The sequence below is a fragment of the Aulonocara sp. 'chitande type north' Nkhata Bay genome, linkage group LG18 (genome assembly GCF_057382095.1).
Source record: "Aulonocara sp. 'chitande type north' Nkhata Bay isolate Kocher_YH1m ecotype deep benthic linkage group LG18, A_spYH_male_GT1.1, whole genome shotgun sequence".
Classification (NCBI taxonomy): domain Eukaryota; kingdom Metazoa; phylum Chordata; class Actinopteri; order Cichliformes; family Cichlidae; genus Aulonocara; species Aulonocara sp. 'chitande type north' Nkhata Bay.
The window spans coordinates 12541200-12565684 of NC_141361.1; the positions used below are offsets into that span (position 1 = coordinate 12541200).

Genomic DNA, 24485 nt, shown 5'->3' on the forward strand with positions numbered 1-24485 from the left:
ATCAAACATGGTTATAGAATTAAAGTAATTTTATAAGATATAGACCTCAGGACATTTTCCCATAGCTTAGTTATCAAACATTTTTAAAATCTCAGGGTTTTAAAAATAAGCAGTTTTAAAAAGTTACCTCGCCTTGTCCTGCAGTATCAGTGGGATTCTCAGGTTGACTTCCATCCACTACGGTGTAGTCATACTCACCTGTATAATAGTCTCCACCCACATTTGTCTGAAATTGGAGCAAGAACAACACAGGGAAGGTTTGTAACGGGTAAAATACAGTAATTATCACCAATCTTGGTGATGTAGATGTCTTCATCTGCCTCTAGCACACCCTTTCTCAAACAAAGAAACACAAAGAGAGCTAATTTTATAATTATGATTGTAATAGACATGTGAAAATTATTGCTACAGAATTAAGTATATCCAGAATATGTATCATAATGAGCAATAAAAGCAACTAACAATTGCTCCAATAAAAGAAATGTAGCCAAGAAATACAACCAACAGAGACAGAGAGGGCAAAAATGAGACGATGAAAAACTAAAAATAAGGGAAAAAAGGAAACCATACATATATGTCGTTCTTGGTGACACCCATAATAACTGCTTGTCAAGTTTTACCTGAGTTTTGGCTGCTTCAGTAGGGGAAGGGTCAGTGGTTATCTCTCCCTCACTGTAGTCATAGACATCATAGTTAGGGTACTGTTAAAAAAAAAAAAAAAAAGGAAAAAGAAGAGGCATCCACAATCAATTAGTTGGTCTGATCATGTAAATAAAGCAGCACGATGTCTTCATTTACAGACAATGTACTTCATTTACATGGCAAGTAAGCGTTCATGCTTCTCAAAACTGGTTAAAATCCAAAACATTAAATATATAGCTTCTTGCTATTTTAAAAATAGCAGTGGCTGGTTGATGTTAGGGGAGATTTTACATCCATATGAGGAAATGAAATCCTTTAGCACATGGATGAATGGAACATTCCTTTATCCTTCCCCTTCCTCTGAGAGACCCTCCTGAACATAAGCAAGCAAACAACAATTAAAATTCCTGTTTGCTGCTGACAGGAGGTTAATAGGTTAATGCAATGCCAGTGAAAATGTATCTGCTTCTGCCGCTTAATTTGAATGCCAACAATTGCTGGCGGCTTTCATTAGTGGCTCTTTAAAAGACAAAACTCAAGCTGTACAGAATCACCGCAAGATGGTAAATTATGGGGAGCATACAGGATAGAGCAGCAGGGGATAAAACCATTGTTCCTCTATTTTAAAACCTGACTCCTATAAAAAGAAAAACACTCACACACCCACTGGGGTATTGGAATAGTCATCGTGAAAACAATGCATTTATCTGAACAATGTGTGCTCATCAACTTCAGATGGTGATAATGGTGATGTGTGCATTATGTTGCTGTTTATATACATTTTAAACATTAATTCAACCTGCCCTGACCTGAACCTGAGGAAATATCATAATATACACTCTGCAAGACTGAGTCAAATTTATCTTATTCTCCTTAAGATGAGGTAGAGGAGCAGATGAGCGCCACTCTTAAAGCTTGTCATTAAATATCAAGCTGCAGCCTGGAGAAAATTGCCTTAGCTTAGGAGAAACACTCAAGGAACAAGGAAACATTTTTATCTTGGCTGACTTAAGACAAATCAATAAATCATATGGTCTAAATTATCTTTAAAATGTATTATGCTCATCATCTTTTGGCTTTAACTTCATATTTACAGTAAAAAGAGCAGACTTCTATCTACTTCTAGCTTCTTCTCATCTAACCCTAGACCAAAGAAAGCAGATGTGTATTATATGTTTAAATACTTAAAATCACCATTTAATGGGCATTTATTGTGATACTGCCCATAACCAACAAAGTGTTATGCAAATGAGTCACTGTAGTCCTTTAAAAGAAAAAAAAAAGAAAACTTTTAGTTGTCCTAACACTGTCAAAACAGAGGCAAAGTAGATTAAGTTACCAGACCAGCCCCTAATGCTACACTCTATGCGCAGGAATAAATATTAGTCCCTGGACAACTGCTAAGCTCATAAAAACAATAAAAGAGCCACGGCCTGCTGCAAGGCTGGCCTGGCGTCCGTTCAGCGGCCCAGAGAGGGAGAGGTCACAGAAGAGGGAAGTTCTGGCCAGACTGACTGAAATGGCAGAGAGGGAGAGGGAGAGAGAGAGAGAGCGAGAGAGAGAGAGAGAGAGAGAGAGAGAGAGAGAGAGAGAGAGAGAGAGAGAGAGAGAGAGAGAGAGAGAGAGAGAGAGAGAGGGGGGGGGGGGACAGAAAGAGAGGGAGAGATAGAGAATGAAGAAATAATTTATAAAGATTTATGGTGTTGAAGTGCTTGGCTGAGCTGAAGGCCTTCACCACAGGCATGGATGAAAGACGTAAATACTAAGGGGTGCTTATAAAAAAGAGCACTCCCCCCAGCTTCCTTCTCCATCACTCCGCTTGCTCTTTTAACCAAGCTGGTAACATGTGGTTCATGACCACTTGCTTCAGGACAAAATCATTTCACCTAACAAAGGTAAATGTAACAGTTTGGGCTAAAAGATCACAAAAATATCCTTTTCAACAGTGATTTGTCATTTTCAGGAAATGTTTTTCAGTTGTGCATGAGTACATAACTTTTTTTTAAATACTGATCTGGAATGAAGGAAGAACATTCTTGTTATAAGTGTACAGAAACCAACAATGAATAAACCAGATTTACAAGGTTTTTAAAGCCAAAACATTCCCTGCTGTCTATTTGAATTGACAAGCTCCTTGTGTTGCTGCCGAGAACTAACCTGATGATGAAGCAACATTTTCCAAGACCCATACCCACTCTACAGCCAATATTTCTGAATAGAGAACCAGCTCCTGATTTTTTTTCCTTAAAAACCAAGAATCTAAAGTCGACTTTTCCAGGTACTGGAAGTCTAGCTGGGGAAGGGATAGCTTAAATTTCCCTGGGAGTTTGGGCAGAGCCTGCAGAACTCGTTAGTGATAAATCACGGGGCCACTCCAAAGTGGGCTCAGACTTTGTGGCAGAGAAAAAAGAAAGGTTTCCAGTGTGAGCTCATCAGTTATTTAGTGAAATACTGAAGGAAAATGTCAGCCGGCAGAACAGCTTGAACTAGCAAAATAACAAAAAAATGAAGATGGAAAAAAAAGAAGTCCTGACACAAAGCACTGTATTTCAATTAAGAAATATGGCTAAAGAAACAACAAGTGGTATTTGGGAGCCAGTGGTAATAAAACTTGCATTTCAAACTAAACCATGTATTTTGATATGTCAGCATGTTTCCACTAGTAAAACACAAAGTGGAGAAAATGACAGATTTAGAGTTGACACAGAAACCCGTGCACGTACGTTCTTATTCATGGAGGACTGTTTGTAAAAAGTTTCCACACAAATTGCTGAAATTATTATTATTATTATTATTTTTGGTTTATTTCTCAGAGACTGAAACTGAGCTACATTAAACCAGGGCAAGTATACAAAACTGCACAGACACCTGGTATGTAATTACACCTTACACCCAGCCTTTCAATTCTTCCCATTTTACAAATTTAAATGTCATTTATCCCAGTCTCCTTTTTTGTCCTTTTAACTCATCTTTGACTCTCTTATTAAAAACATCAAAGAATAAAACCCTGTTTCTAAATTCCTGCTACTACTAACATATTTCCTCCCTTCCTGTTTCCTTAATTCTTTCGCTTACCACAAATATTTCTCTCTGCCTGCCTCTTCTCTATAAAATCCTCCCTACTTCCCCCTCCTCTCTCCCAGCTTTCTTTTTCTTTTTTGCTTCAGTTAAGCAGGAGATAGTGCTCCCACCTGATCTCTGTTTCTAAAGCTACCCCAGTACTGACCTCATACTCAGGTTCCTGAGCCTGTGGGGTGTCTTGATGGTTGGGGGTTTCACAGTCGGGGCTGTAGTGTTCACAGTAGTCATAGGCTGCCCTGGGGTCTGCCACTATCAGCAGCTGCTGGATGTCACCCTGGAAATGGAGGAGAAGAAGACTTTCAGCGAAAGACAAGTCAACAAAGTTTTAAGATGACAGAGTCACGAATTAGGATGCACGTTTCCCTGCTGCAAATTCAATTACCAGACCTTTTTTTTTTATTCTGCGTATCCCTCAACATAAACGTTCTGTTGATTGTTAATTCACAATACTATATGAGTTGGTCAGTAGTGCTATTTAGTTCAGTGTAGTTTCTGCGAAAGCAGCTTTTTTCTAGTTTGGTTTGGCAAATAGCTCCAATACCAGGAAGCCTCAGACACTGCTGAGTAGAAGCTAGTCAGGGGCATGAAAAAGAGCTGAACAGACCACTTCCCATCTGCAGCTGGAAACAAAAAGCTTAGCACAGTAGCCTAATCTATCTTCATTTAATCCAGAATCCAGCCCACTAAGTTTAACTGTATTGTCCAGGTCTCTAAACAGCACAGAAGAGAATTTAAATAAATTAATGTTCCATGGGGTTTGCATTTAAGATTTTGCTTTTCACATTTCCCATTGCAGGATTACATCTTGGACCTTTTCAATCAATAATCCCTTTTCTTTCAGTCATTTGTTTTTGTCAATCACATAAAGCTTATTGAAAAAAAGGAAAGAAAAACAAATTTAATGTCAAATCTTTCAGAGAGTCTTCTTTGCAGACACCACTAACGTTTCTTTCTCTTGTCTTTTTTTTCCCACAATTACAAATAGAAACCAAATGTTAACGCCCATGTAGCATACACCTATTTCTTCAGCTTTACACCAGCACAGTGATAATAAAATGTGACAATAAAACAACAAGGCAGATGTTGTGCAGTACCAGAGGCAGTAGTCTCTTGACTATTAATTAAGGCTTTAGGGGAGTCTGTAAGCTTTTAAAAAGAGCTATTGTACAGTTCCCCCCCAACTCAGCCGTGAGGGACGGCAAGTCCCCTTACACAGCAGATAAATAACCAAGGCCTGTACTTATCTAAGGCTGTCTGTTTTTCATGAGCTTTTGGAAAAGGAAATTAGATCCCCGCTCCCAACTGTTTCATCAGCCAAAGGCTCTTTTTCCATGATCGTCTCCGAAGGAATTTCTAAACCAGGAACTGCTTTACTACTGATATGAAGCATTCTATCTATACCCATCTACCATATGGGCACCTCAGCTGACTTTTTCAGAATCCACATGGACTAAGAAATTCAGTGGACAAACAAACAAGGAACATAACCTGAGTGCTGCATGAAGGTGAAGAGAGGCCACAAACAGGGTGGCCCCTAAAGAGGAAGCACATACATGCACATTGCATTAAATTACAAGAGGCAACATCTGTATAAGCTTAGATCTCTGGAACACATTAGAGACTAACCGCCCTGTGCTCCCATCATATGTGACCAGTATATTTCAACAGCCTATTAAACAACCAAAACAACAACAACTAACATACGTAAATAAATTTGACATATGGCTTAATGAAAGGATGTTAATGGCATATGTGCCATTTATTCTACAATTATCATAATTATGTTTGCCTATGACTCATTTGAAAATCCATCTTTCCATATGCATACATAGATTTTCCATGTAAAGACTATAACCTGTCTAGAGAAAGAAGGTGCTGGTGGTAAATGTTGGTAAAGCAATAGGAAAGAAAGAGATTACCTGCACCTGCTGTAACACTGACTGAAAGGAACAACAAAAGCTACAATGACAAGTCCCCCCTCAAACTAATACTCTAGCTGCTTGCTTGTTCTTTTTATAATTTACTACAAATGTATCCAAACTCAATGGTAGAAGATAGAACCGTTAATAACACAGACATACTGATTTTAGCAGAACTTCTTTCTGTTTCCTCTTTCTTCTATGAGTAGATAGTAACTTTTCAATTTCATGCTTTTCCAGTTCCTTCACTTAACCCGTTTTGCCCCACTGGCAACAATTGTTGCCAGTGGGGCAAAACGGGTTAAGCATAGTTTGGCACTGGACAAGGCAACAATATATTTACTATAACAAGAAAATATGCACGAGTCCAAAAATGTCACCCAGGGATTTTCGAAAGACCACACACACTTGGCCCATTTATGAAGCCTGACAGTGATTCAGTCACCCCCAAATTCCACAATCAGCTTCTCATTCCTTGCCCTCCTGCTCTACCCCACCCTGGATTTATTCCTTGTCTTCATCTTGGTGCATTTGTTGATGTTAGTGTCTGTATTGCATTGCACAGCTCTCTGGCATTTTTTAGTTCTTCCTCAGAGTTATAGGAATGATCCACAGCAATGGTGTGGATCTCCTCAGAGTTGGCATGGACATAATGGGATGAATCATCTGTCTAAGCCACACTAGAATAAATCAATGAATGGATCCGCGGACAATGTGCATGTGTGTAAAACAACAGCCTCGACACATGTTAACTGTCATCTCCTGCTTTCACAGCAAACTTTAACCAAAGAGCAGGACATAAAAAGGATGAGCCACTAATCAAAGAAAAGCTCTGCAAATTTATCTTTAATGCACAGGAAAACCATTTAATTCACTAAATATTTACACAAGAGTAAGGAAAATAAATGTGGGCTGTTTTGTTTCTTAAATGTGCACATTTCACATTTGATTTTAAGCAAAGAGGGATAAAACAGAAGACAGACACTCTTAGATGTCCTTGGGTCTATGACCAGGGAATTCTAACATCTGCTGCAAGTAGTCGCCCTTGCTAACAAGGAAAAAGAACTGCACATGGAAAATTACATGCAGGCGGACGGTTTGTTTCTTATCTATAAAACCCATCCTTACTTTTTTTTGTTATGAAATATTTACTTTTCCTAGAAATGTTAGCCCTTAAAACTGACTTTCTTTGCTATGCAGATGACACCCACCTATATTTCCCCATAAAGTTTGGTGCTACAGATACATCTTGAATTATCTCCTGCTAAAGATTGGCCTCTTTCCAGTCCCTTTTAAACCTCAGATTTATTGTATGGGTTTGTATCAATTAGTTGTAATATTAGCTGCATTATTTAAAATGTTTTTAATCAGTGTGCCCCTTTTATGTTGCCTCAGAAATCTTTTTTGTTTTTAATTGTTTATGTTAATGCTTTACCCTGCTTTGAAGTTTTAAACTGTTACTCTTTTGTATAATATCTTGTCTTTTTTCATAAAGCACGTTGTTTTTAACACAGGTATGGTGTTGATTGTGATGATATTTGATAATTAGCACACATTTCTTCATCCATAAGTCTCAACATTCATTATTTATTTAATTTCATTGTGCATCCTTTTAGACATTATTCATTCTCATTTCACATATATTTTTAAGACTGTGAAGACTTTTACTCTTAACCGTAATACTGCCTTGATTTTTGTTCCTGCAGACTGTGTATATCTGCAATTGGTTAAATAAAATGACATTGAGTCAGGCTGTGCAGGATATTAAATTCAAGGTGGATGTCCACAGTTTCTAAGAGAAATCTGTTTGTATTTAAAGTATTTAAAAATATGAAAACTAGAATGAACTGCAATCCTAAAACATAGACTTAATTCAACTTAATTTATGAGTTATTGCCAGAGAAAAAGACCTGTCCTATAAAGATGTGAATGTAGTGTGATGTAGTCTGGTATCTGTTCTGATTAGTCAATATAACGACAGGTTATTTTTCTTTGTCTTTGGGATTGAGAATGACTGACCAAGAAAACGGAATTTGCCACCATATGCTCAATCACTTACACAAAAAGACTTGACCTTGTAAGCGTGCTAAGACATGATCCATAGTTTCCTCTATGACAGCAACTAAGTAGGTAAATATGGCACTAAATGTTACTGCCTGTGGACAGGTATACCAGGTAGTTTTAACTTGTGGAGGGAAAATTAATACACAGAGAACACATAGTTATGAAAACACTATGTAAGCTAACAGCTAGCCTTACTTAACATAAAATTTGGGGTGCTCCAAATATTTCACTGAGCCAATAAAACTTTTCACTGGAATTACTTTGTAGAATAAAATAAATAAAACTTCAATAAAACAGCAGGTGAACCTCTGAGGGCACCATGTCCATCGTGCATAGGTGTTATTGCAGATGTTTTAGCTTTTTAAATTAAAAAAAGCATTTTAAATAGACACTGCATATAATTATTTTATTTTTTCTCACAGTAATTCACTCGAGTATTTTCTTTACTTAACTTCTCACACATACCTCTGAACAAGCCTGGCATACTGATCATATGCAACGCCTATTTTTCCAAACTCTGGGGAGGGAATACATCTTGAAAGAGCCAATACACAAATGGAATTTCAAAACTGTACAAGTACAACAATTAACCAAGTAGCACAAAGGAGGAAAAGTGTATAATACTCTCCAGATTTCTTACAGTATTTCATCAAATGCAGCCACTGTGGTCAGCGCAGGGATAACGTTTCTTCTCAAGCACTGGGGGCATACAAATGTCTTGCACCCTTCAAATATGAAAACATTTGGCCTGCCAGTAGCTCACAAAACTGTTGAACTATTTGAACCATCTGTTTGCCTGTCTGCCCACACTTTCCTCACTTCTTTCTCTGTCACTTTTTCCTTGATCTGCTCTTTTCTATCAGGCAGTTCTTTTTTATTACTTTGCTCAAAATACAAAGGTAACAAATGGTGGGACTGAACTATATGCAATTATATATGTAACTAGGGCTAATTTATAGGGAAAATGCTACAGAACAAAAATGTTCTCATTTACAAATCACAGTGAACAAAAAACATAAGCAGTGACTGATGACATTCTCATCAACCTTGACATTAAATACGAACATTCCTATTACACAATCTTTACCAAAACATGTTGTGACAGATATTAGAGGGTGAAAATGACTGAGGCAGATGAGAAACACTCACAGCGCTCAACTTCTCTCAAGCCAATCATAAACAATGATTCACTTTAAGGCTAAGAGCACATCAGACTCTTGTTATATTCCCCTGCCAAGGACTGTCCTGCTTGAGGGACAGTGTTTTGGAATGAAACACTGTCCCTGTGCAGCAATGACAGACACATACACAAACCATCTCCGCCTCTCTCTCTCCGACATACACACATGGACGCTCACACTTTTTCGCACAAAACAACACAAACGTAAACACAGAGACAGACATCTGGCACAAACAAAGAATCCTTTAAAGTCTGAAAAGTCGATTTGCGTAAAAACAAGAAGAGGAGATGATTTTACTTTGAATATCTTGTGGCTTTTATTTCAAAGAAGAAAGAGGGGGGGAAAGGCATTTGGAGACCCGGTCAGTGAGCATATCTCTTAAACAGCTGTGCAATCCTAGCCAAGACTAAGCACACACTGATCATATTTTCCCCTAGCGTTCACTCTTCGGTGCGCTTCCAGCTTTGACACCTGCTTATGCAATCTACTGCAGTAAGGTAACCTACTCACAGCAACTGGAATGAGAAAGCATCATAGTGTAATTACACATAAACACAAGCTTTTTTTGCTCACCAGCCACAATTAGTATTTTAGATTGAAGAAGACTGTTCAGTCTAAGAAGATTGTTTCTTAGAATTGCACATTATCAAATCTGTTAACCTATCTGAAGGTTTGCTGCAGGTAAACTAAGTAAACTAAGTCTATGGTGTCCACTTTTTGTGAGTGTGAGACCAAAACGTGGACACCATAGCTTAATAGAACTTTAAATAAATGGAAACAAATTACATTCTGTTTCTTTATGAACAAATGATCTATTTAAAACACGTGGAGCAACTTCGAGAAAGTTAATTAATGAATTTATCTATATCTGAAGCTTTAGAGGATTTGGTAGGCATCCTTTAAAACTTCAAAGCAAGTCAGGCGTAACTCTTACTCCCAGCCGTCACGCTACACTAAGGTGAATGACTCATAGCTCTGTATTCAGTATACAGGCATGAATGTTATCAGGCACCTCTTAGACTGAAAGCATTTTTTAAAAAACACAATGTCTTCTCCACCAGCTATGTAATCAAGTCAGATAGAAATCCAACTGAAATGAATTCAACATTTTAGAGTGAAAACATCATTTTTGGTGTACCTCCACAAATTTTTAACATGAGTACATTTGATATATAAAAGACTATGAAAGAACTGGTCTGCTGATTGCAAAGCTGTTTCAAATTTTCACAATACATTTATCGAGATAGTCCGGAAAGTTTCCGCAGCCTACAAGGTATTCTGTGATATGCCTATAACAGCTGTAAATTTACAAAGAATCCCAATGCATAACTTAATGAGCAAACTCTAAACATAGCACATGGCTTTCATATACTTTCAAACACGCTTTTATCTATAAGAATATGCTAACAAACAACTTTGTGGCCAGTAAGAATTTTTTCCAAAAACAGTGCAGCTTGCCCACAAGTAGCAATTTTAAAATCAACACGTCTTGTGTTATTACACTTGAAGTGGAAATAATTACAGCTTAAGATACAATTCTAGCTGGAGCTTACTGTGTGATGCACTGATCAAAAACACCTTGCAAATCATAAAAAACGTCTTGGAACACAAGGAATCATTTTCTTCTTTCTAGGTTTTACAAAGAGCGCATCCTACATTGCTCTGTAATTTAATATCATTTAGCTTATTGTATTTTGAAACAAAGAACACTCACGCAAGCCAAATGAGAACTATTAAATCAGACTTAAAAACAGAAAAGAATGACTGTGGTAAGTTTTCACTTTATCCCCTTTAATCTTATTCACCTTAATTATATTAACCAGAAATCACTTTGGAATTCATTCATTCATTATGACCTAAAACTAATTTATTTCATTATAGTTAATGACATATGCATAAAAATAAAGCTGTAAATCGACATGGGGAAAAAACATATAAGTGAAGAGAAGCAACATCACAATTTCAAGTGGTTTCACTGTGGAAAGGCATCTCTGACCTAGAAGCAAACTTTTTGCTGACTGCCGAACTTAGCAAGCATTCTACATTCAGCTAGCCTCCAAGCAAGCCTAATGCGTTTCATGCCATCATTTATTTCACATCTGCTGCTGAGCACAAAGTTACCAGTTCCCAGAACCATTTTATCACTGTCCTCTTAATTTTGATTCTGCTTCTCACAGTTACTGATCAATTGTGACACAATTAATTCATAAAAAAACATAATATAGTTTAGGCAGTCGACATCGAACAGACCCCTTTATTTCCTTTGTAGTTAAATATCCAAATCAAATTAATGCTGAGAGAAAAAAAAAACACATTGAGTAGCACACTGTGCAAGTAGCCTTCATAATAACATTGCCTATGGCTCTTGCCAAGTATACAAAGCCAATATTGTTGTTCTGGCCAATAAAATTCCCTATTATATATATGCACACAGAATGAAAGGCAAATAAAATGTCTGGCCTTAAAGCTTTTGGACTCTAAGTATTACAAACTACAATTGTCACAGTGTTAAATGGAAATCATTGAGAATAATACTCACAATGTGCGTGCAATTAAGCTTAAACAGAAAAGAGAAATTGTTGGCATCTAGGTCAGTTTTCTGTAATAGTTTCAAGGCTTAATGAATGCAATCTATTGGTGAATGTCTGCATTACACATATGTAAGACATTCCTATTGCAATTATGTGTAAGCAGGTTTTTACCTGTATAGCACTGAATCTTTGCAAACTTTGTACACCCATAACTCCATAAAAATGATCATACTCTAAAAAAAACTGTATTCAAGTCTTCTGCCCAGATGCAGCCTAGGAAAGCAATAAAGCAACAATATGACTGCAACAGGCTTGCAGCTATTCACACACCACATGGTATAAGTTTCTCTTGTCTTATCACCTAGCTTGCTGTAAAACAAATTAGTCCCAAATTTGACAACGGTCTTTAAAATAATTTCACAACATAAACACCACCAACCACACAGAGAAAATACTTCAGGTGAGAAGATATTCAATATGGCCGTCATACCTCAAAGACCTCTTCATCTAGGATTCGGGTGCCAAAGACTGTGATGCCCTCTGTGCTGATAATGGCATGGTCACTTCTGGCGAGTGGTCTTGTCACCTTTTTCTTACAGTCCACAATGATGGTAACGCTCTTCTTCTCCACACTGATAGCTACACGATGCCATCTGTTTAACAAAGAAGGACATCAGAAATACAACAATGACCCTCTGAGTTTTAGGAAAACTGCTTCAGTCCACAGCTAAGGGAATAGTTAACATTTAGTTTAGGAAGTGGAAACGCTTACCAGTATTTGCTATCACATCTGGAGTTGGATATGAAGCTCTATATGATTATACTGGTAAATACAGTCACAGGACTTATTAGCTAGATCAAGCTAGTACTGGTTTAGACCTCCGTTTGCCTTCAAAACTGCCTTAATTCTTTTGAGGCACAAATTTGACAAGGTACTGAAAACAGAGATTTTGGTCCATATTGCTAGGACAGCATCCATCATATGTATCTCACATTTCACTACATCCCAAACATGCTCTATCGGACTAAGATCTTTAGGTCAGTACAGTGAACTTATTCACTTGTTCAAGAAATCATTTGAGATTATTTGAACTTTGTGATGTGACACACTATCCTGCTAGAAGCAGCCATCGGAAGATGCATACACATTGATCATAAAGGGATACTCATGGTCAGCAACAACACTTGTAAATGATGCTGCTGCTTCCAATCAGATCAAAGGCCATTCTCTGTAAACCCTATAGATTATTGTATATAGGGAAATACCACTAGATCAACAGTTGCTAAAATATTCAAACCAGCCCACCTGGTACCTACAACCACACTCAAAGTCACTTAAATTGCCTTTTTTCTCCATTCTTATGCTTATTTTAAACTTCAACAGCTTATCAGGATTAGCTGAAGTTCAAAAGCAGTTGAGCTGGTCCACTGAACAAAGTGGCCAATGAGCGTATGTAGCTTAGCTTAACTTAGTCTAATGTGTAGAAGGATAAAACAGCTAGCCTGGCATCAATGTACCAGCTTGCACTGGCACAGTGCTATTTGCCCTGTGGCATCTGGAGAGCTATGCATAAATTTCCAAGAAGTACATGCAAAAGTTGTTTTTTTGTTAACTATGAAAGTATTCTTCAGTTTTTGCCAGAAGAGCATGTGAGTATTTTCAAACTAGTTGGACTAGTCCTATGAATGGATCCACATTGATTGAGCTGTATATTTTCACTATTTATCACCAACAAAGAACAACTCATGAAATCGCTGCAAGGCATTTCTGTTGGCATTTATATGAAAGATTGCTGGCAACTTTTAACAATGATTTGTTTCAGCTTCATTGGACAGCTATGAGAATCCTGTCCTTTACTGCATATCAGTGTATAGCAGTGTAGCTGTAAATAATTTAGAAAGGCTGTCATTAAATTGTTGCCAGCAATTTATTTGCCATTACTGTCTGAGTTGTTCCATATGGTGTTAATGACTGAACAACATATGATGATAATAAATGTGCAGAGCTGCGTGTCAGTTTACCAGGCTGGAAGAGTTAAGTATGCACTGAGTGCCTGAGAAAATACTAACAGAGCGGTTCTGCTTAGCACAAAATATAACCTGAATCTTTTAAAATAGAAAAAATTACCCTAAATGTACTGCTTGTGAGCTAACCTCACAATTTCCATAACAAACAAACTCCAGATTTTGAGATATTGCTGAGATAATGGGATAACTGCACGTGGCATAGAAAATGTACTATTTAGGGGACACAAAAGTCTTTCATCTACATTTTCTCTTCTAGTGTGTTAAAGCGCTCCGTCACTTACTTGCCATCAGAAAGTTTGACGGAACGGAACAAAGGGTACTCGTCTGGGACAGGCTTGCCATGCTGGTCCTCATATTGGAAGATAGGGGAACGGCCCACCTCTACTCCAAGCTGCTGCACGCCTTGCTGGTTGTACACAGAAAGCAGGAAGGACTGGAGGCCAGCCTTGGGCTTGATGGTAAACACTATAGAGAAATCCTCTGGGAATACCCCCCCTAAAGGTGGAACACGTAAGAGAAATATTGGGCTGTCACATTAGTAAAGATGAATATAGAGTTTATATAGTCCTAAAATTGCTGAAATGAACATGTTTTACACCAATATTCTGATTAAGAGCAATGTAACGATAAAACAGCAGACATGAAAGCTACATAGCAGAACCAAGATAGATTTAATAGTTTAATAAAAAATATCTCTTATGGGAACTTTATTATTTCATTTGTTTGGTGTTTATCAACACTTCTTTTTGCCATCTCACTGTGTACAATGATATAATGAACATAAACAGAAGGACATGATAAATTAACAAACATGTCAGCGTTTTTACTTGCTCACGGGCACAGAGTGTGTATTTTGCTTGTAATAATTAAAAACTTTCAAACTGTCCTCCCTTAAGAAGCATTTGTGCTACTGGAGACTTCCTTTTACCTTGTGCCCTGTCTTACAAACCTTCTTCTGATGTTATAACTAGGGCAATTGTATTGTAATTAGTAGAGAGAACTGCTTTTGCTCCAACTTTCTCTCCTCAGATTAACCCACAAAGTCTAGACTACTGGACGCGAGTCCGTTTTACTGGGGAAGTTAAACGAAACCTTGGCATGTCCTGAAAGGCCTTGGTAGTGGTGATGCAGCCGTATTAACTTTATAAGGGCTATAAATACAGCAACTCAAACAAATGTCATATTTTTGTGAACATAATAGTTTGGTTCAATGAAAAAATAACTAATACTAGCCAAATAAAAGTCCAATTATTCTGACTGAGGACATTTTGACACTTTACTTCATGACACCTCCAACACCTCACCTCTCAGGCTCACTTATATTACTCAAGTTTCCATTAGTGAACATGAGCATGCTGTCCAGTTAAGCCAAAAATTACACAGGCTTATTTTCTAATTCCTTCAATTACTGCATTTTAGTCTTTCTTTTTGCTCTTTGAAATGTAGCCAGATTCAAAAAGAGTAACACACACTGCACTGACTGGGACATTTCATTTCACAGCAATGAATCCTTAATAAATTTCTCTCACTTTGCTGGAAGTCCATTTTGAGTAAGTAAGCAACTGGGGACCATTTCTAAACTTTGCCCTAGTAGTAAATGAATAACAGGCCGCAAAGGGAGGCATGATTTGTTTGAGCAGCCATGCAAGCAGCAGTGGTATATTATAATTTGGGGGACTAGAAAGAGATCTCATATTTTTTTTCCAGATTAGCTTCTCCTCACTGCCTCCCTGTTAAAACCAGAGGTCTCAGTGTGCAGCTCTACTTGTGGTTCCTCAAGCTTGCAAAAGGTAGATTGGGAGGCAGATGCTTCAACATATGGTTCTCCTGCACCAAGCTTCCAGTTTGGGTTTGAAAAACAGACTTCCTTTCTACTTCTGAAAGTCAGTTTAAATTGTGCTTTTTGATAAAGGATATAGTTAGGTCTAAATCAGGTGAACGATTCCTTCATTGAAGATACTCTATTGTGGAAACAGACACTGTGGCCCTAGCCCAGATTCATTCCTATCTGACTCCTTTCACTTCCCTGTGACAGGGTGTAGGTTGGTGCATTGTAAAGTCTCTTTGAACAAGTCCACATGGTTACAAAAAGTGGCAGGCACATGGATGTCTGCTTAGAGCTTCCTGTTCACCAACTGATGACAACATTTATGCCACTCAGACCCAAGAGAGGCCTAGCAAACCTGCAGATGGGGAAACTAGAACACACATATTAGTTTTGCTGCTATAAGCTCAGGCTGCTGGGGAACTTCCTATGATACACTGAGCATTTCCGCTTCCCCTTATCACTCTCCATACTTTTATAGGTCACTCCTGCATGTGAATACATTTTGTCTTCTCTCTCCCATAGGTTGCCCTATGTTTTACAGGAACACCATGATTTTCTAATATTTCAGACTTAAAAAATCAACAAAAAATTTGACATTTGGCAAATTTGCTTCTGTTAGTAGATAATAGGTTTTGTTCTCTGCAATTAATTACTGAAATTGGGATTTGCCGAGTTTTGTTTAAAATCTACTTCCTAATAAAATAAATATGGATTAAGTTCTCAAAAACAGCCTAATAAAATAAATGTGGCCTCTCAAAAACAGAAGGGCAACACACTCCAAATGCACATACAGTACAATATGAAAAACCCTTCTAAATTTCACTACCTTAACCACAGACTGAGCATCCACATCTGCCAGCAATTAAACTTGAGGAAAGACACTTTGTTGGACAAGATCAGTGTACAAAACAATAGACATGCTTTTGTTGTTTTTTTTGTAACAGATTTGTCAGTTTTAACTTAAATATCAATTAACAAAAATCTGGTGCTGCTCCGCTTACTTTAGCCATGTGTTTACACGCACCATTGTAGATTACCATCCCCTATGGGTTCTTGGAGCAAACTGAAATTCATTGGCATCCTCTAGAAAATGATTCTGGAAAGTCTGCACTGGATTTTAAATGACAGACTTTAACACTAAAGGATTTTATGAGTCATTTATCAAATCATTCTTTGTTATTTTTTGTGAAATACAATCATCTTTAACTCTTTTTTAAAACTTTATTATTCAGTGGTTCAAGAAAATAAAACTTAATCATCATACTTTAATCCAAACAACAATTGGCTTGAGCAGCCATGCAAGCACCATAGCTTCACCGATATCTGCCACCCTAACACTTTTTTCTCAGCTAAAATCTCTATGCCAGCATTGGATGAAGTTCCATAATACATTCATTTATTTTCCACGTTGGATGAATTCTAAAAACTGCTAATTTGGCAACGTTTCACCCCCAAATTGAGTCAGAATTACAATGTCTTTGACCTAAAAGCACCAAAACTTTTTAAATCAACCTTACTTACTCAACCTTACTTAACATTAACATTACACTTTACATCACCTGATGCCTTCAATTGCAATAATTTTACAATGGATATATTAGCAGTTGTCTAGAAAGCCTCACAAAGTTTCTAGTATTGTTGTACAATGTTAGTTGTAGCTTATCTTACAGGAAGGCTATTTTAAGTGCTTAAGTTTTTATGCAATATGATGGCAATTTCCATTACTAATATCTGAAATGAACTGGTCAAATTATGTAAAAACAGTCAAATTAAAGTGCATATTCCACACTACCACAAACATATGTGATCAATAAATAAAGTTCTCAACAACTTGTGTAATCCTCAAGACTCATTTTATAATCATTCTATGGTCTCTAGCATTTAAAATTGGGAGTGTTTGTTTGTTTATCTGCTTTATGGAAGACCTACTATTGTACTACTGTTTCAGTTCCAGTGTAAATACTGAGAAGTGAGGAGTTTACCTGGGAAAAGCTGCTTAGTCGGAGCACTGAGCTGAGTCCTTTTTCCCACTCGATAAGCTACGTCGGGTTTGGATCCTCTCCGCACTGTGCAGAAGCCTGCTGTTTTCCTTATTCCTTCAGGAGAGCTCTGAAAGTCCAGCACCTTCAGTACATCCACGGGTTCAGCTGTAGAGAGAGAGAACAATGAATTGATAAAAATCATCAACAATTTTTCTTATACAACAATTAGTAATGCACTAAAACACAATTTTTGCCACCACAAAAAATAAAATCATTACTTTATTAAGACTCAAAATTTATGTCAGATTTTCATGTACAGTTATGAATCTTAGTAGTTGTAAATAAAACTACTTCCATGATGAGAAGCCCTGTAAATGAGATACTGTTACAAAGTTGCAACTCTTAAAAGTTGAGTGAATAAGTGAGTCCTCAGTCTGAATGACCATATCGCCAATTGCTAAACCTATACTAAGAGCTGCTGCTATGTAAATATAAGTAGTTAAATAAAATACCAGTTGAACAAAATGAAAGCTGAGCTGATTTATTGATTAATTTAATTTTTATTTTATTATGTTTTTAGTGTCTATGTTGCATGTAACTTTACAGTACACTATAAGCATAGTTAACAGAAAGTCTAATCCAACTTGGCATTTTGATGATAAATCAGCATTTACACTCATTACACCCCTTGCTTTTTCAAGCTTTTTCTTGGCCAAACCTGTCAGTTCAACCAGTTGTTGCTTTATGAGCTGCCTTGGCAGAGGAGCAATAAAAATGTTAGGAACCAGCAGACATAATTGCCCCCCTCCTTACCTCCCCGGTTACCCCCACAGCTAAAAGCCACAGCATCTATGGGATGATAAAAATCATTGCTGCTGATCACAGGGTCTTTGGAATAAGGAGAACACAGCAAGGGGTAGCTTTACAAGCTTCTTAACACTACTAAGCTCTTTTCTATCAATGGATCTGAAAGTCAGAGGTGAAACTGCACAGAACAGCTATAAAAACTATTTCCCATTTGCTCTCTCTCCTCCAATTATCAAACGCTTACTCCAACCTAGTCTGTTTTTTGCATGTCTCCTTCTCAAACAGTTTTTCTTCTTAAAACCCTATCTTGAGGCACATCATTAGTTACACTGTAATTACAGGGGATTTAGGTAGCCTAATAGTCTATCTTTAAGGTTTGTGTATATACGGAAGGGTTGACGTCCAGAAGAACGTAATTTGTTGATTAATGCATATCTGCCCGAGGCTGCATTTGCTGAAAAATATACAGTAAGAAAAAGTCAGCATTCAAAGATAATTATGAGTGCTGTCTTGCATGGGAAAGTAAATGGAAGAAATGTGTAGGCCTATCAGCAATCACCAATGCAGTCTAGTCATTTTACAGACATTCAATACTGCAACATTACTTTCTTTTAAAACAACGATATGTGTTTTTAAGGCTGGCTTACATAGTGTATTTTAGACTGACACACAAAACTTAAGTCGTATCTACAAAAAGCTAATATTACCCTTACCATCACACCCTGACTTCATCAATCTTGTGCTAGTAATGGACAGCTCAAATTTCAAATGCAGGTGCCAACCAGTTACACAGAAGCTATTTGAAGGTAATATTAGCTAACATAAATATGAGCTACCACAAGCTACTGGTAATACCATAACAGCAACAACAAACCCCCCGAAAGTAGTGGAACAGCTTTAATGTTTCAGTCCTAAATATGTCGTTTTCTTTCAAAAGTTACATAGCCTGGCTTTATATAAGAAGTCAATAATAAAGCTATGATTGATTTTTGTTTGTTAGCGCTACGTTTGAAATTTTAGTTGCTAATAATATACAAGCATTTCACAAAAATTTAAATATCAAACACTTCCCATAATTTAGCTTTTTTAATGACGCACACCAAATGTTATATAATCTCTGCATAGTAAATGTTAGTTTACTGAGACAAATTAAAACTTGAGCGCTACAAATGTTCTGCAGTATTGGCGAGAAACATGTTTTTAACCAAATCTTAATGAAACATTAAAAGTGGATATTTAATTTTCAATGGGGACTATCGTGCTTTTGCTTATTTTCGGTCTTGTGTGTATTGTTATAGTGGGTGTTACAATGAGGTATTTGCAAGTAATCCCTATGAGCCAAAAGCACAACCTTCCAGGAGCTCCATTTCATACGGGTTTCTTTCTACTCTGGGCAGATTTGCCTAATATGGTCATTTCAGGTGCACAGTTTTTTGCTGTTAGCACAGATGCCCCAAACTTCTGCTGAACACACCTTGGAAGGGCCAACCAATCAGACGAAGAAGAGCTGGTCTAAGGAAGTATAAGGGAGCTCAAACAGATTGTTTCAGATACTGAATAAATTAAGCAAATTGTGAATCATGCAATGATAGTTGGTAGACTCTATGAATAAAAGCGCATAGGTTGAAATAAGCAAAATAGGTCTCCTTTAAACTTGGGTTCAGCGCAGTTCAACCGCCATTACAAACCAAGTATATACTTTCCTTTAACAGCTACAGAAACCACAGAAATAAAAACCAGGACAACTGTGTCCAGATATCACACAACACATTTGTCTTTTGAATGAGTCAAGGATGAGTGAGTGAATGAGTCTTCAAAGGCCCAGTAATGATAAACAATGTCTGAATGGTCAGCTTAAAATCTCACAGGGACCAGAAGGACTTTAAAGAAAGGGAGATAATAGGCTTAAAGGGAACTCTCCCTTGCCAGGAAAAAAGCCTAGATTAATGTGTTTGATACTGGCAAGAAAACTTTGTGGGAAAATTATTAAAGGGGATCAGACAAAAGCCTTTCATGAAGTTTACAGTGCCGAAAGTCTCCTCATTGAACTTACACTACTCAGCTAAACTCTATGACATGGGAGGGAAATTTGGTTAAAACATATGAAGTAAAGATCAAAATCGCACATACATCATATTTCAATAACTTTAATGTAAAGTTTCATAAAAACAACCATTTGGGGTTTTTTTTAGGCAAACCACAGCCTAATTTGAATTGGCCTTTCACCATACCTTTAGATTGTGTCTTTTCTCAAAACATAAAAACATAATGCTGAAGGAATTATTATATAAATATTCAGCTGTACATTTTCCATTTTTTTAGTCATGTGGCACAAAAAGACAGGAAGTGCTGATGTAGCAGCTCCTGTTCACTTTTAGGAACCAAGAAAAGGTCTAATGGGTGGTGCTATAAGTTGACATGCTGAAACCATTATGGCTTTTTATACTGGCACCACTCCCTGTAGCCCCCCCCCCCCTAACTAAAACATACACGAGACTAAAGTGAGAAGGCCCCATCCCTGTAGCTACTTCTCCCGTGACCAGAAAAATAACAACTTGAGTGGAGAATCAACCCGCTCATGCTCAGGGGTCGGGTCTGAAATTTTAGATCACGCGAAGCTTTCCAGATCTGCTCCTCGAGGCATTTATGCTGATATTGCTCCAGATAATCTGGTGCCACAGTGCACAATTCTTGAATTTCATTTGTTGAGCATGTGTTAGGCAAGCTGCTCTACTAAGAATCTATTTTTTAAGGCTTTTTTTTTTTGCTGACACTGCACAAAAAGCTGTTTAACAGACGGAGCGACTTCTGACTCAAACACAGACAGACTTAAAAAAAAAAGAGAGGAACTGACTGCCAGGTTTTAAACCTCACAAAAAATGCCTCATAAAAAGCAATACAGTCTGTGGCTCTTCTGAGTATTGTCCCAAGTACAGAGCTACTGGTTCTTGAAAAAAGTCAAGCTTGGACTAAAGGTCTCTTTGTGAGTTTCAGAATGCCTTTCTGCATTACTGCATACCTCAAGGCCTCATATATTCCAGATGTGCTGAATTGGCCAGGAACCCCCCACAGACCCACCCACCAGCATCCCATCACCCCCCTGTCCTCCCCCAAACTTTTCAGCTCCTTTCCTTCCACAACCATTCTTTCACAGAAGCCCTGAAAAACAGGCAATATCCCAAAACCATTAAAGATCCCAAATGAGTGGGCACAGCTTCATCCTGCCAAGGAGGTCGAGCCAACATAGCGTATACTGAAAAAAGATTCCCATCTTTCCACCCTAAAAAGAAATAAACCATATTCTAATGATAAGGATGTAAAACCACAAGAGAGAGAAGACAGTTCTCTCGTGCTAAAGGTACCAACGCAGTTTCAGACTCTCCACAGTCTAGTCTGAGGGGTAATTTGTCGGTCTCTATGATTTTTAATGACAGATCTTCTTATTTGCTGTCTGGGACCTGTGATATACTATCTGCCATGTTAACGATCTACTAACATGACAAACTTTGGTGATTCTTCCTCAGGCAATAAAGCGTGCAGTAACATGAAAAACCTCTGTTACATTCATTAAAGCATTTTAACCAGCAGACTCTAACACTATGAAATACATTTTTTTTGGCAAAATGTCCAACTCTCCTCATCCCAACACTTCTCAGAGCAATACATTTTGATGTTTAAGTTTAGACTTGTGATTAACTTAATCTGTGACATTCTGACTTAATGTCTTTTGTGGCTCTGTGGTCATGCAGCGGCATCTTGGGATGACTTGTCGGTCTTTTTCGTGTCGCTGCCATCTACTGAGAGTTGGCAGCATAGGCAGCAATTAGTGTACACTGGAAACCCTGTAAATGTTTGCTAGCACATCATGCAATTATGGTAAGTTTAAATATCTGTCAGAATGAAGGAAGATGGGCAGTGCGAAAGCTGTGCCACTTAGATATTTGCTTTCATAATCTTTTCATTTTGCTTCTCTGCAAATTTCCCTCTGCTGAATCACTTTGTTGTGTATCACAGTACACAAAAAACAATGATGAATGATGATGGATTTAGACAGTGGTGGGCTTGTCCAGTTAGCATAAATTAGCCAAAATTACGTGTTACAATATATCATCTTCTGATTAGCATAGCCACTTAAGACACATTTTTATTTTCTGTCGCCATCTGAAAGGATCAATAATCACATATCTGGTATCAAAATAATACAAGTGTTTAAATAAGTCTACCCAAACAGATGCATAGTTCAGAAACACACACAAATTTATCTTGGCAAAAGCCACAGTTCACTATGAATACCTATGTGATTTCATTTGATCTTCAATTTCATCGTTTTTATGACCCACATATGTATTTTCAAAACAAAGAAAAATACTCCTTTCTTTTTTCCACCTCCCTCCCCTCCCTCTTCTTTTCCCCCCTCCTTGGACTAGGAGCCCAGATAATGTGGAAAGATGGTGATCCTTCAGGCCAGAATATGAGTCTCCCTCCCAGATTTCCACAGTCTCGTGCCCAGTTATTATATAAACTTACAAAACCCATCACAAAACCTATATGTTTAAAATTATACTGTGCTACTGTAAACTCCGTTGACAGCTGTCAGACTGTGAAATAAACATGGTAGGCTACAACTTTTCAATCAAAAGAACCAAAGTTTTCCACCACATTTAAACCATTTTGTGGATTTGATTAAAGCATTGGACTCTTGCTACATATTTATGCTGTAAAAACTTAAAGCATTATCCGTGGGCTCCTGGTCATTACTACCTAAAGTCGAGCGTAAAATTTCTGCGTAAAACCTGCAGTTTATTTTGTCTGAAGAAGGATTTAAGAGCCCTCTCTGACCACACCTGGATGGCATCCATCACTCACTCACATACTCAGAGGAAAGGGACATCTTCGCCTATGTGTGCCAAGAATCAACTCTATAGCACTTGCGCTCTTGAATGATATATAGCTTTAGATGACTTTAAAGTCGTTTCAAAACTATATAACTCTCTATATGTAGCTTTAGATAATTATACAAAGTTCAGACACATGTGACCGGGAAGACCACCTTAAAGATTCTGAAATCTTGAATATGTTGGAAAGTCACATGATACAGCTTCATTTTGGTGTCAGCATTTATGAAAAGAAGAATCTTTGGAATTCTTATGATACTTCTGATAAATGTATTTACGTTTTTTAAATAATATCGTTGACAAAAACAAACAAATAACAAAACAGGCAACGAGATTGAAAATGTTTACTTGGCAACTAAAAATGTATATAAACTGAGTTAAGGTGAGTTTAAGTGATGGCGCCCGGGACACCGGGCATTAATTGAAATGAAAGCTGAGACCGTTTATAGCTACCGACTAAGCCTACTGGCATCTGGGCTGCCTGCCAGCATGAGGCGCTTTCAAACTGTCAGGGATGCCCTAGACCCGGCACAGTGACTGAGGTGTATAGGAACAGCATCTTACCTGCTCTAACATTGGCAGCCTGGAGAATTAAAATAACTGTGACCGTAACGATTAGCGTTGAATCCCATAGCCACCTTTTCGTTTTCCACCTGGTGGTCCATCTTTGCATCTCCATGGTGAGCGCCCCCAGCTATACGGAAAACGGGCGACTTTCTTTACAATTTGATCCCGTCGACAGTCCACAAAAATGTGCTTATACTACAGCGCCATGTGGGAAAGTACAAGGATGCTTCTTACAGCCAGACTGGGCCCTTCAGATCCGATTCCCCTTTAGCCCAGCTCTCGCACTGGTGGCAAAGGGCTTTCATGAAAAAAGCGCAAGCCACTCCGTTCCCTGAGAGTTGTGCACCGTGAGGAGGCTGGACTAACGCCGCAACACTGAACCTGAACCGGCTCTGAGATACTGACACTGGAAAATCCTTCCTTCATCAAATCACCAGTTGGGAAAGTTGTCTCTGGGCCCGCCCCTTGTGCTTTGGATGAGGTCTAAACAGCAGCACGTAGAGCATCACTACATCCCAGTGCAAACTAATTATAGAAGACAGTACATGCCCTAGAGATACTACAGCCCGACAGTCTCAGTAGCATCTATCCTTAAAGACTGTACTTTATGGAGTTATGGAAAAAAAGAAGAAAAAAAGCGGCAAATAAGGAGAATTCCCTCATTTCCTAAATTTTAACCTGAAAGAAAAGAGCTTATATTAATGATAGAGGAGATACAGAAGTGGAGGCACTAAATGCAAATGAAGCTGTGGGGTGGAGCTGTTATTTTAGACGTTTCCTGAAAGCAAAAGAATGTGAAAAGAGTATGAATAGCTCCAGCATGGGCCAATGGTTAATATAAAAGCTTCTGTGGCCAAAATGGAATATTTTCCAGACTCCAGGAGTTTCCTCCAGAGCACTTAGATTTTCTTTCGGGTTTTTTTTCCCCTGCTGCCTGATAATTAATGGCAAACGATGACT

General features: G+C 37.9%; 1 protein-coding gene across 2 annotated transcripts in view; it reads right to left on the bottom strand.

Moving 5' to 3' along the window:
- col11a1b (collagen, type XI, alpha 1b) overlaps positions 1-23919 on the bottom strand; it is an 80871-nt gene extending 56952 nt beyond the window's left edge. The window contains exons 1-7 of one of the 2 annotated variants that reach the window (XM_086271579.1): positions 23523-23919; positions 17257-17421; positions 13728-13941; positions 11909-12071; positions 3869-3997; positions 621-701; positions 128-226 (exon numbers count right to left, since the gene is read on the bottom strand). In XM_086271579.1, coding sequence (XP_086127705.1) covers positions 128-226; positions 621-701; positions 3869-3997; positions 11909-12071; positions 13728-13941; positions 17257-17421; positions 23523-23637 — 966 coding nt within the window. In that variant the 5' untranslated portion in view covers positions 23638-23919. The remainder of the gene's footprint in view (positions 1-127; positions 227-620; positions 702-3868; positions 3998-11908; positions 12072-13727; positions 13942-17256; positions 17422-23522) is intronic. The other variant, XM_086271580.1, reaches the window with a different exon arrangement.
- Positions 23920-24485: the final 566 nt, after the last annotated feature.